The following is a 13,541-nucleotide window of genomic DNA, read 5'->3' on the forward strand; positions in this document are numbered from 1 at the left end:
GGGAGTTTTGGGGATAAACAGAATATAGCTAAGTACAGGCAAAATCCTAGAGTAAAATGACCTAAAACACAAGGTCAAATATAAACAGGAGTTGCTTACCAAGACATCGAATGTTCTTGAGTGTCCTAGTTACATTTTGACTTAAATTGACTTGAAAATCTATGGCAAGACTTTGACAATTTAGAAATGATCAACAACTAACTTGACAGAGCTTTGTAACAACAATGTTTGAATATTTTCTGAAAGCACTATACTTTACCAATATTTACAATGACACCCCTGTTTGTGCATGGCCATTCGGTTACTTAAAACATCTTTAGTTTGATGGTGCCCAGATTATATCTGTTTACAACTTTGACACTCTACCAGCCCCAAAGACTTAAGTTAGTATTTGTATAATTCATACAATCTTAGTTAAAATCACTTGTTTTCATAATTAGGCTGCTTGGCTCAGGGTCATTAACACTGTGTTACAATGGCCCCAAACCCTTGCAACCATGATAAAACCATATGCCTAGCAATAAACAAGTGATAAATGTAAATGTGTAGCTAAAATAGTGATTAAGTTATGTTTGTTTGAATTCGTTGATGTTTATGCTCAGGACAGTAAGAACAATGCAGCCAGTGGAAAAAATTACTGGGAGAGAATCTAAAAGGACATGTGCTGAGTGAATTTCATCACTCTAGCATGTTTCTGTTTGGGGAAATTGAAGGTGTTTCAATTGTCCCTTGTCACTATTGCTGCCAGTCTCCCCTACTGTACAGGCATTGACTCTGTTAACATATCCCCCTCCCAGGTGCAGACGACCATGAAGGAGAATCTCCTGTCGGTAGAAGAAAACTTTGCTGCCCTGGACCAGAGGATGAAAAAGTTCAACAAATAAATCTGCTTAGTTTGAAAAACTGCTCTTGGTCGAGTTTGGAAAATGTCGGAGAGGGAGAGATTGGAGTCTTTTCCACTTCTCTCCCTGTCTGTCTTCATCTATTCCTCTGCCTTTTTTTCTGGAAGCCGGAATGTTTGATCAAGTGGATTATAATAAAAAATGGAGACCAAATGTTCTTGTCTATTCTCCCTTCCCAACCTCTTTCTTTCCCATTGAAACATGTTATATTTGGTATGCAATGCAATACGCCACCCACTATACAGAATCCCATTGAAATGTTTACTTTGGCTGAAATGCATTATTATTATGGAGTGGCTGCGGATCTGACCATTTGGGGATCTTTAGTCTTTAGTCCAAAGCTTCTGCACATGTGCGGATCACGTTCTGCGCAGGTGTGTATATTCTCCACTTTACGCACAGGACAAGCTACTCAGGCAGATGATGCTACTTTTAATAGTCATATTAAAGCTCAATGTCTGCAAGATCACATAATGATCACAGTATTCTACATAACATAACCTAATATAATAGCCTAGTATAACATTACTGTAAAACAGAAACACTATTCAATAGTGAACGATCATTCTTCAAGTTTTACAGGTGAAACATCCATGTGGCATACTTCTGCATTGTAACCATTTGATCTTGATCAGTTTCATGAGTATACGCATTTAGGTGTTCTTGAGTTATACAGTGTTTTGAAGTAGCCTGTCGTTTTGAATGATGCAAAGGGAATGAATTTTAGATCAGATGGTGTTAACTGTAGCCTGCCTGTGTATTTTGTCTAGTGGCGCGCGCGGTTGAGTTTTGGCCGTGAGAGAAATGCCATGGTGTTTTTGTTTTACAATAACGTTTTACTATGTTTGGTTCTGTTATGTAGATTACTGTGAATATTATGTGACCTTGCAGACATTGGTCTAAACTTTACTAAACAAGCACCATTCGACCTGAGTAGCCTGTTCTCTACGAGTAAAGTAGAGAATACATGCGTAGATCGTTATATTTTTGATTTAACCTTTAACTAGGCAAGTCGGTTATTTACAATGATGGCCAAACCCTAACGGCGCTGGGCCATATGCCCAGAAGCTTCAGCTATTTTCTTTTTTGACTAAAGATGGCTCCACAGACTCCCACTATATACACACACATCACTTAATATTCACGTTCCCTTCAAAGCTTGATTGCTTTTAGACTGAAGTGATTCTCAATGAAAATGGATCCATAACCTTTCAACCTCTTCAACCACACGGTTTAAGTATTTTCAACAACATTCATTCAGCTAAGTCAATTTATTTTCCTGTTTTGGCAGAGCTCAATGTAAAGATATGGCTCTGGTTTGAGAAGTGTTCAGAACAACAACAAAAACAAAGGTGAAATGGCATGTTTAAGAAAGGACATGTCTACAACTGCACAAAAACTAACCATCGGTTGCATCCCAATTGTCCACTCTTCTCCCAAATGTGCACTTGCACACTTCCCGTCATGGATATAGCAATGGTGGAAACTTCCTCCAGCCAATGCCTACACCAAACCAATGATGGGAAGTGTGCAACTGGCAGAAGGGTGGAGAATTGGGATGTGCATTGTCATCCATCTTCCTACTGGTGTAGCAGCAGGAGCACCTACAGTACCTGTGTGTGTTGGGGGCCTGAAGTCATGAAGGAATGCTTGTAAATACACTTGTGTACTTAATGTTTCATGCTCAGTTGCTTGTAACTATTGTATTATGACAGACTAAAATGCCACAGAAAAACTAATTTTAATCTACTGTGTCATTGCTTACGATGGACTGTAATTGTACCTGACCCAGGTGATGGGATATCTGAATAAAACATGCTTTAACTACACTCACTTTTTGAGAGGGAGAGAAACTCGGCATATTCTACTTATTACTCGCATTGTTTAAATGATGATTTATACCTTGAAAGACCCATGACAATTAAGTCCTCTGACTTGATGTTTTTGTGTAAAAATACAGAACATTGCTACTGTGCACAGACTGCATCTGCCAGACTAGACTAATCTGATCCTAGATCTGTGGTTACCCGCAACTTTTTACTGGAGCGCTCTAGTCTAGTTACAATCTGTTTGTAATGGTGTAAAGTGGCCAGCAGAGAGCAGCATAGACCCTTATAAAAAGCATCACTTGAGTTCATATAGTAGGGCACAGAGTTTGCTTTTGGTAAGGTTTCCACCTCTCATGCCGTTATTGCCAACTAGGCTACAGTGCAGCTCAAATACAGTGAAATTGAACTTTGGATCTTTTAGCAACCTTTCAAGTGTATTTACTAAAACCCTGATGTACACTGAACAAAAATATAAACACAACACGTGTTGGTCCCATGTATCATGAGCTGAAATAAAAGATCCCAGAAACCTTCCAGATGCACAAAAACCTTATTTCTCTCATTGTGTGGACAAATTTGTTTACATCCTTATTAATCTGCATATCAAGCAGATTAAATAGCATAATCATTACACAGGTGCACCTTGTGCAGAGGGCAATAAAAGGCCAGTACAATGTGCAGTTTTGTCACAACACAATGCCACATATGTCTCAAGTTTTGAGGGAGCGTGCAATTGGCATGCTTCAGAGAGGTTGGGTTAAATGCGGACATTTCAGTTGAATGCATTCAGTTGTACAACTGACTAGGTACCCTTCAGGAATGTCCACCAGAGCTGTTTCCAGATCATTTTATGTTAATTTCTTTAACATAACCCCCTCCAACATCATTGTAGAGAATTTGGCAGTACATCCAACCGGCCTCACAACTGCAGACCACGTTGAATCACGCCAGTCCAGGACATCAACATCCGGTTTCTTCACCTGCAGGATCATCAACATCCGGTTTCTTCACCTGCAGGATCGTCTGAGACCGGACAGCTGGTGAAACTGTAGGCTTGCACCACCAAAGAATTTCAACACAAACGGTCAGGGAAGCTCATATGCGTGCTTGTCGTCCTCACCAGGGCTTTGACCTGACTGTAGTTCGATGTCGTAACTGACTTCAGTAGGCAAATGCTCACGTTGGATGGACACTGGCATGCTGTAGAAGTGTGCTCTTCAAGGATGAATCCCGGTTACAACTGTATCAGGCAGATGGCAGACTGTGTATGGCATCATGAGGGCGAGCGGTTTGCTGTTGTGAACAGAGTGCCCCATGGTGGCGGTGGGGTTATGGTATGGGCAAGCATAAGCTACAAACAATGAACACAATTTGATTTATCAATGGCAATTTGAATGCAGAGATCCCATGATGAGATCCTACCATATTGTCCATGGCATCCTCGGCACTCGTCAGTGCTTTGTTCCTCCTCCTACCTCTCCTGGCTCCTGTGCGTGTTGCACAGGATCCAGGTATCCCCCGCCCTCTCACCTGCTTTCGAGTTCGCTTGGGGACTTGTTACCAAATTCAAAGTTTCAAGTTTCTATTATTCCTTGGGAGTTTTCCTTCAGGCGTGCTCGGTCGCTGAGAAGTGAACTTTGGAAAATCCTTTCCACTGACAATGCACCTGAAGAGGCACTCTGCAATTCTGTTCTCTTTGCAGTTTCAAGGACCTGAGCTCCCTCTTCTTTTTGCTTTATTATAGGCTATAGTAAGCCAAACAATTGATATGTGTGTGTGTGTATAAGGTTATGAGTGTGTGGGGAGAGCACAGCAGAATGATGCCACCATCAAAAATACTCCAAGAGGAGATGGAACACACAGCACCCGTTACTGTGTCTTCATCCCCTCTACATTGACTGACCAGATGATCCAAGCTTATCATACCAACCCCATGAGTGGCCATCTTGGAGTCTTCAAGACCTACAGAAGATTACAGGAGGTGGTGTACTGACCAGGCATGTGGATCGATACCAAAAGGTTTGTACAGCAGTGTGAAGTCTGCCAGGAATACAAACCAGACATGGGCAGACCTGCCGGGAAACTGCAGCAGACCATTGTGAACCATCCCAATGAAATGGTGGGAATTGACCATGGGGCCTTTTCCTCCCAGCCAGGGGACCCGGAATGAATTGTTATTGGTGCTAGTGGTCTACTACACACACTGGGTGGAGTTGTTTCCACTCCGCAAAGCCACTGCATCCGCCATTGCTCTAATTCTGTAAATGGAGGTTTTTACCAGATTCAGGATTCCAAACCAGATTCTCTCTGACCGAGGTCCGCAGTTCATCTCAGGAATCTACAAAGAGCTCTGTACCTACAGGGGTGTAGTTGCCAAGCTGTCCACGGCCTACCATCCTCAGACCAACCTGACCGAGAGGGTAAATTGCATCCTTGAAGGGGATGATTGCTTCATTCGTGGGGGGATCAGCACACAAGCACACCTTGCCCAAAGTAGACAGTGCAAGGGTGTGAACAGGTGTGCAGTTACCTACCGCTTACTTACTGTAATAATGTTGGTTTTGTTGGCACACCTGAGTTTTGCTTTGCACTGAACTCTGCGGTCCAGGAGACTTCTGGGTTCACTCCCGCCGAACTCCACCTGGGAAGACCACTAAAAGGTCAGATGGACAGAGTCTTGCAAAGTTACAACGTTTCACCTGACTACCCAGCATTTTATGCAGTCCAACACCACCACACCTTGCTAGTCAGAGTGGAGGCCAGCAGAATCAAAGCCAAAAAACGGCAGCTCAGAAACTAAAACAAACATAGACTAGACGTGTGTTTCCCACAACAGTCTCATATCTGTGTCCATTCTCATCATCTGTCAATGGCGTCCAAGCAGTTCACTGCCAAGCTAGCTTCGAGATGGAAAGCTAGTTTCCAGATGCAAACTACAGTGGTTGCTCTACTAAAAGTTTTGTGATTATGCTATGGGACTTAGAGGTCATTTGTGGTTTAGTACAGTACCCTGCATCACCACTTCATTGCTCCAGAACACCGCAAAGGGGAGTTAGAACACTGATTATACGTTTGGGTCCTACTGTCTCTAACTGACAATGAATGGGTGACATAAACGTAAATAGAAACTGATAAATGTGCACGACTTCAGTATTACTTACTAAAACTGTTGTTGCACTAAGATATTTATTATTTTATTTTGTTACGATTATTTAGCTCTTACTGTAGTACTGTAGACCAGTTATGTTGTACAACGCCTGAGTGGCGCAACGGTCTAAGACACTGCATAGCATTGCAAGCTGTGTTGCTACAGATTCTGGTTCAATTTTTTTTTTTTTTTTTTTTTTTTTTTTTTTTTTTTACCTTTATTTAACCAGGCAAGTCAGTTAAGAACAAATTCTTATTTTCAATGACGGCCTGGGAACAGTGGGTTAACTGCCTGTTCAGGGGCAGAACGACAGATTTGTACCTTGTCAGCTCGGGGGTTTGAACTCGCAACCTTCCGGTTACTAGTCCAACGCTCTAACCACTAGGCTACCCTGCCGCCCCAATACATGTGCTGGCCTCGAATGAGAGACCCATGAGATGACTGTAGGTGTTTGGTTTCTCTCCCTCTAAAAACAGAAATAAATCATCCTAAATAACAAACTTGCTTTATTTCCAAATGAGTAACAATGTCTCATCCCATGTTCAAGTATGGCCTTTTTCTCGCTCCTTTTACGTTATTTGAAAACGAAATCATCTCCAAAATATTATTTTTTAAACAAAGCAATTATTATTATTAATTTAGAATTATATAAAAGCCCATTGGATATTCTCACATATATATTATTAACCCTGTTATTAGCAGGACAATAAATGTTGTTCATGGCTCCCGAGTGGCGCACAATGGGATTACCTTGCAGTTCTCCAGCTGTATCAACAAAGCGTGCAATGTTCAAGGCACGAGGGCAGGGGGCACGGGATGGGCCGCAGAGCCACTCACAGAAGACCGACCTAAGCCATGGGGAAGGGAGGAGGAGGGGGGGTGAACCCCCATCCCGCCACACTGGATAGCACAGAGCAACACTTTAAGGTGCATTGCACTAATAATGGAGCTGACTAGGGAAACGTTCCCGCTGTTTTTATTGCCAGTCTGCACGTTCAAACTAAAACAAATTGAACTAATAATGGCATCTTTATGCTTTCATAATTAAATCATTATAAAAATACTCTTTCAAAATGTCGACGTTTATTTAGTTATGGATCCATAACGAATTACTATGGGAATAAATATCACTGAATTACAGAAATATCCTCCAATCCTCTATATGTAATTATTGGCGGAGAGTCACGTTATATTTTTCGATATACTGTAGGTACCGTAGGCGCCATGAGTCTCACTAGTGTTGAGTAATGTACTGTTAAAAGGGGTGTAGATCTTATTTATTTAAAGAGCATACTGAAGTTAGAAGCAATAGGAGTTGAAGCAATAGCCTACAACGGTCTTGATAAATTAATGAGATTTTTATTTTGACTGAATCTCCGTTTGGGTATTGGTTAGACTACAATTAGGGTGTAGAAATGTTATGCTCTTAGTGTAACCTTTAAATAACTAGGCAAATCTCTTGGAACTACCCATCCCGGATCTGGGAGAATTGTCAGCAACTACACTAATTAGCATAGTGCATTGGTCAAATAATCTTACTAGAAAATATTCATATTCATGAAATCACAAGTGAAATATAGTGAAACACAGCTTAGCCTTTTGTTAATCACCCTGTCATCTCAGATTTTGAAATTATGCTTTACAGCGATAGCAAGACAAGCGTTTGTGTAAGTTTATTGATAGCCTAGCATAGCATTATGTCCAGCTAGCAGCAAGAAGCTTGGTCACGAAAATCAGAAAAGCAATCAAATTAACCGTTTACCTTTGATGATCTTCAGCTGTTTTCACTGACGAGACTCCCAGTTAGACAGCAAATGTTCCTTTTGTTCCATAAAGATTACTTTGATACCCAAAATACCTCTGTTTGTTTGTCACGTTATGTTCAGAAATCCACTGGAAATAGCGGTCACGACAACGCCGAAAACAAATCCAAATTATATCCATAATATCGACAGAAACATGGCAAACGTTTTTTTATAATCGATAATATATCAACCGGGACAGTTGGCTTTTCAGTAGGACCGGGAGTAGGACCAGGAGGAAAAAATGGCTACCTCTCTCTTTTACGCCATCAGCTGGCCACTTACGCAATGTGTTCGTTTACGCTCATTCTTCAACATTAAGGCGTGAAACTACGTCTAAAGGCTGTAGACACCCTAGGGAAGACGTAGAAAAAGGAATAAGGTTGATATCCCTTTCAATGGGCAATAGGGATGCATAGAAAGACAGGGGTTTCAAAATAAGGGTCACTTCCTGATTGGATTTTTCTCAGGATTTCACCTGCAATATCAGTTCTGTTATACTCACAGACAATATTTTTATAGTTTTGGACATTTTTGAGTGTTTTCTATCCTAAGCTGTCAATTATATGCATATTCTAGCATCTGGTCCTGAGAAATAGGCAGTTTACTTTGGGAACGTTATTTTTCCAAAGATAAAAATAGTGCCCCCTAGTTTCAAGAGGTTTTAAAGAACAAATTCTTATTTACAAGGACAGTCTACTCCTTCCTCCCTGTGGGGAATTGAACACCGGTCTCCTGCGTGCCCGCACGACACAGGGATTCTTCAGCTAAATAGCCCAGTACTGTAAGCCTATCAAATGCTTCTCAAAGATGCCCTCTGGTGGTCGAACTAGGATTTAATGGCACCAGTGGTTCACACTTAAATAACGTGCCATAGAATTATGCGGCACCATGCAAGCTGCGACGCAGTATGCTGCAACTTTTAAAGGACGAACCACTTGGTCTGTTTGGAGGACACGGGGAAGATAATCATTGAAGCCTGGATGCAACAGCTAAGACCATCTGTCTTTATCCCTTTCTTCAGTACTTTACACTGAAATAATTTCTCTCTTTGTGCTGCGCTCCCTTTTATGTTCAGTGCCTTTGGTATACTAATAATGCACTGTAGGTCCGTTTGACATTTTAGTTAAAGGGAGGTTGTGTGAGAGTTTATTATTGTTTTAACTGTATTGATTTTGTGTGGGACTATTGACATTTGGCCAAGAATATATATTTTTTAACATTTTAAGGCCTTCTTTGTTTTGTCTATGAACACACTCATACACACCCCACTCACTCCTCCACTGGGAGGTAATACACAATATTGCAAATTCTTTAAGGTTTATGACTGGGTTCTTTCTTGTGAATTGTTTCTATGAAGTCGCCATTAAATTGCTCTGCCATTATTCTTGTATGAGGTATTATTGGATGGGTTGCCTCTTTGCTGTGACGTGTTTTATATGGTGTGTCTTATCCTTTCTCTCCACTGGCTATCTGGTAAACAGGCTACATTCTAGGCAGTCTCTTCTGCTGATGTGTTTGTGTCTGGTAGCAGTACTCTATCTATCCTACTATTTTCTTTTCGGCAGGGTTAATACCTGCCTGGCACACGAACAATTGTTTTTTTTTCATCTTTACCCCTCTCGAACAATACTGCTACAAGTTGAGATAGTAAGTGCTTTTGCAAAAGTCCGATGGCATCCATACAACAGTGTCATTATACTTAGACAGTGGTGTAAAGTACAGAAGTAAAAATACTTTAAAGTACTACTTAGATCGTTTTTTGGAGTATCTGTACTTGACTATTTATATTTTGGACAACTTGTACTTTTACTCCACTACATTCCTAAGGAAAAGAATGTACTTTCTACATTTTCCCTGACACCCAAAAGTACTCGCTACATTTTCAACGTTTAGCAGGTCAGGAAACTGGTCCAATTCACACTCTTATCAAGAGAAAATCCCTGGTCATCCCTACTGCATCTGATATGACATAAATACAAATAATGAAAACAAAATTGTGCTGTCTGGTTTGCTTATTATAAGGAATTTGAAATTACTTATACTTTTACTTTTGATAGTTAAGTATATTTTAACAATTACATTTACTTTTGATACTTCCGTATATTTAAAACCAAATACTTTTAGACTTTTACTCAAGTAGTATTTTACTGGGTGACTTTCATTTTTACTTGAGTAATTTTCCATTAAACATTCCTTTACTTTTAATCAAGTATGATAATTGGGTACTTTTTTCCACGACTGTACTTAGACCTACCTCATACAAAATGACAACAGTCAGAGAGAGTCAGTGCAAGGTCTAGTCAAAGTCACAAGACAATAAAAAGTTGGTCACAAAAAAAGACACAAAAGGAAAAAATAAATAAACCTATTAATATCACCTGTCATATCAATGTATTTTCTTTATAGATCATTTATTAACACAGTGGTAAACATGTGTGATCCTTTATTTACTTTGTTTGACGCAACTCCTCTTGGTATTACGTTTATGACACATTAACCTAACGTAGCAGGTGTAAAAGAAATGCCTGAAACTAAGAAGAAAAAAACAGTTGCGGGAGGTTCTCTTCTGCACTGTTCAACCAATGCAATAAATGTGGTGTAGGAGTTAAGATTGAGTGTTGCGTACCACAGTATCGTGTACCACAGAGTCGTCATACCCATATACCCTAGTGGTCAAACAAGAAAATGGTTCCAATCGTTTTTCCACCATCCATTTTTCCCATAAGGGATTTTAGAAACCCTTATAATAAGGGCTGTGTTTCGCGTAGGCTTACCCTGGCGTGACATTTTGATAACCATGTAAATCTCTTTAGGACAAGGGGACTTTCATCAATATATTTGCCTGTATTAAACCCCAAAAATGAAATGCTAATTAGCTGCTAATTTGGTTGTCATAAAAAAATTACAAATGTCATGGTGATTTGGATGAGACTGCCGAATCGAGGCAAAGGTTAAAATCTCTGGATTATTAACTAATGTTAGCTACATTTAGTAATTCATAAAATGGCTACATTTCTTTCAATTGACAATTCTGTTAACTGTCTTGTGCAAGTTTTAAATTGACTCAATGCCTGTTAGCAAAGGTGTCAGCTAGAGATGACCTGCAGGAGCTTGCAGGGATTTGTAGTCTTGCATGATTTCGACTTTGATGCTTATCAGCATTTTCGAATCTGAGAGTATATACAGCCGAATATACTGATAAAAGTCACCTTGTCCAAGAGAGATTTACATGCTTAAAACTTCACGCCGGGGTGAGCCTACACGAAACACAGCCCTTATTTTAAGTGTTTCTAATATACCTTATGGAAAAATGTACGGTGGAAAAACTATTGGCACCATTTCTGTTTGACCGCTAGGTTTTATGGGTATTATGACATCTCCACTGTGGGACTCTATAGGTGTCTCCCCATTCTTATGCTATGTTTGTGTACTAGTCGGAAATAGGAAACTCTGAAATGTCTGACTTGCTAAATTGTTGTAGTTATACACGTGCTGCGTTTAACCAGTTAGCAAGTCGGACATTTCAGTTTCCTAGTTCCGACTAGCACTTGAACGTGGCATTATTACACCTCAGTGGTGTCACCTTGTTAATGGTTAGAGCTTTGGGCCAGTAACCGGAAGGTTGCTGGATCGAATCCCCGAGCTGACAAGTTAAAAATCTGTTATTCTGCCTCTGAGCAAGGCAGTTAACCCACTGTTCCCCGGGCGCCGAAGACGTAAGTGTCGATTAAGGCAGCCCCCCGCACCTCTGATTCAGAGGGATTGGGTTAAATGCGGAAGACACATTTCAGTTGAATACATTCAGTTGGACAACTGACTAGGTATCCCACTTTTCCTTTCCATTCCCCTGAAAACCTTTTGGCCACTGAGGTATAATAAGAAAGGACTTGGCAGAGGCTAATGACACATTCATGTAGCTAAAGAAATCCTCTTAGAAAATAAACACACTGGGCGACAAAATACGAAAAAGCTCATAATGTTTATTAGTACAATTTTGTAGTTTATTGATTTCTCTAATGCCTCCCACCTTTTGATTCTCTTGTGAATAACATTTCCCAGTTTTGTTTAATTTTTCCTTTGTTTGTAAAGCACCCTTAGCAGGAATGTTAGTATTACTACATTATTATTGAATTGTTATTAGGCCTATGATTATGAGAATTACATATAGTATTTATTTTTATTATAATTATCGAACTAGCAATTTAGATAAATGAAGGGAATAACATTGTGGTGTAGTCTAAACTTGTGTTTTGCTTTTATAAACACTGTTGCCTCCATACCCATTCCACCCTAGACGATCGTAACAAAAACCCAGCCTGTGCCAACAACCCTGTGTCCTTTATCCCACTAATGAATACAATACACACGACACGACGGGACTCAATAAACATTAGACAGAGAAAGTATTCCGCTCAACTACTCAGCAACAGCCCCTCAAGTCGTGACGTGGTAACCAAGGCTCCTCGCGCGCTTTAACCCTGCTCCTGGAGACAGCGCGTGGAGCTTTCTATTCGCTACTCACGCACGCGACGCGTCTCATCCCACTTGGCGCTGTTGCTAGGCTTGCTGTTGCTAGGCTGATAAACATGGATTTAAACACTTTATCTGTCCTTCGGAGTTTGAATATTTCTCGACGTGAAGTGTCCAAAGACGAAATGACACATGAAATAGAATAAGAAGTGAGCGATTGTTTATTAGAATGAGAATGTTGGCTTTAAACGGTTAACCTTAATAAAAATGTGTCTTATCTTTTATCTTGTACAGTTGTAGCCTGTTTACGATCATCCTCGAAACGATGCGGTAGAGGAGTTTTTGGGAACGCCCAATTTAGAAACCTGCTTTCGACATGTTGAATCGGAGCGTGGTGATGTTGCTTTGATAGCGCGCACAGGCACTCCAATAAATTACATTTCTGAAATGAATATCCGAATGACATTATGTTCCTTTAGAATAAACGTGCAATAAAAGAAAAGAAAACAAACAATTAATTATTATAGGCTGTCACTTATTGCAATAAATGGGCTATATTGCGTTGTTTCATTTGAGGAATAAAAATATGTTGAAGTTCAAATGTTGCAGCAGGCTATACTAGCCTACTCTTGAGAAATAACACTATTTACACAGACAGGGCTACAGTTGGGGGATAGCAGTCGAACTTCAAAGCATTTCACATAACATGACACACAGACTTGATTAAAGGCCTACTGTACAATGTGGCCCTCACGCGCGTAAAGAAAACAATCGGTCCCCAAAAATAAAGACACAATAGAGCTACCAGAGAATTGTGAGATCAAGCCTATATCAAAAATGGAAAATAAAAACCACACAATTATTGGATTTACATAGAAAATAAGCCATTATTCCAAGCGGACTTGCTTTCTTTATTCTTTTCACTAGCCTATATAACTGAACAGAAATTACAAATAGCCTCTAGTGTAATATGTGTAAGAAAAACTTTGCTTAGACATTCTAAAATATTCTTGCATAAGTGTATTTAAAAAAAAAATTGTTAGAGCCAGAGAGAGACTTAAATAAAACATGTTCTGGTTCTCCCGGTCTTATCACTGACTAGAAATTTGTTGCCAAGCATTGCATCATTCCTTTCATGTGACTCCCATACGCCCCAAATTCGTCCTGGCCGTCTTATGACTGCATCACATCTTCAGGTCACATAAACTACGACGGAGACAACCAGCAACGCATTTTAAAGCCCGCCTTCACTGTAGAAGATAATTACTCATTGGATGTCACCAAGCAAAATATTTTAGCGCGTAGATTATGATTGGACCATCTGGATGTCAGTAATTTCATCGTCAGCTAATGGTATGTTTGGTTGTGTAAAAAAAAAATATCCACA

General features: G+C 40.0%; 1 protein-coding gene across 3 annotated transcripts in view; it reads left to right on the forward strand.

Annotated features, from left to right (window-relative positions):
* LOC110527690 (dynactin subunit 2) overlaps positions 1 to 2,754 on the forward strand; it is a 28,024-nt gene extending 25,270 nt beyond the window's left edge. For all 3 annotated transcript variants that reach the window (XR_005052574.1, XM_021609129.2, XM_021609130.2), the window contains one exon: positions 798 to 2,754. Coding sequence is in view for 2 of the 3 variants with exons in the window: in XM_021609129.2 (XP_021464804.1) it covers positions 798 to 884 (87 nt within the window). In the remaining variant the exon portion in view is untranslated. The remainder of the gene's footprint in view (positions 1 to 797) is intronic.
* The last annotated feature ends 10,787 nt before the right edge of the window (positions 2,755 to 13,541 follow it).

This window comes from Oncorhynchus mykiss, chromosome 7, assembly GCF_013265735.2.
Source record: "Oncorhynchus mykiss isolate Arlee chromosome 7, USDA_OmykA_1.1, whole genome shotgun sequence".
Taxonomy (NCBI): domain Eukaryota; kingdom Metazoa; phylum Chordata; class Actinopteri; order Salmoniformes; family Salmonidae; genus Oncorhynchus; species Oncorhynchus mykiss.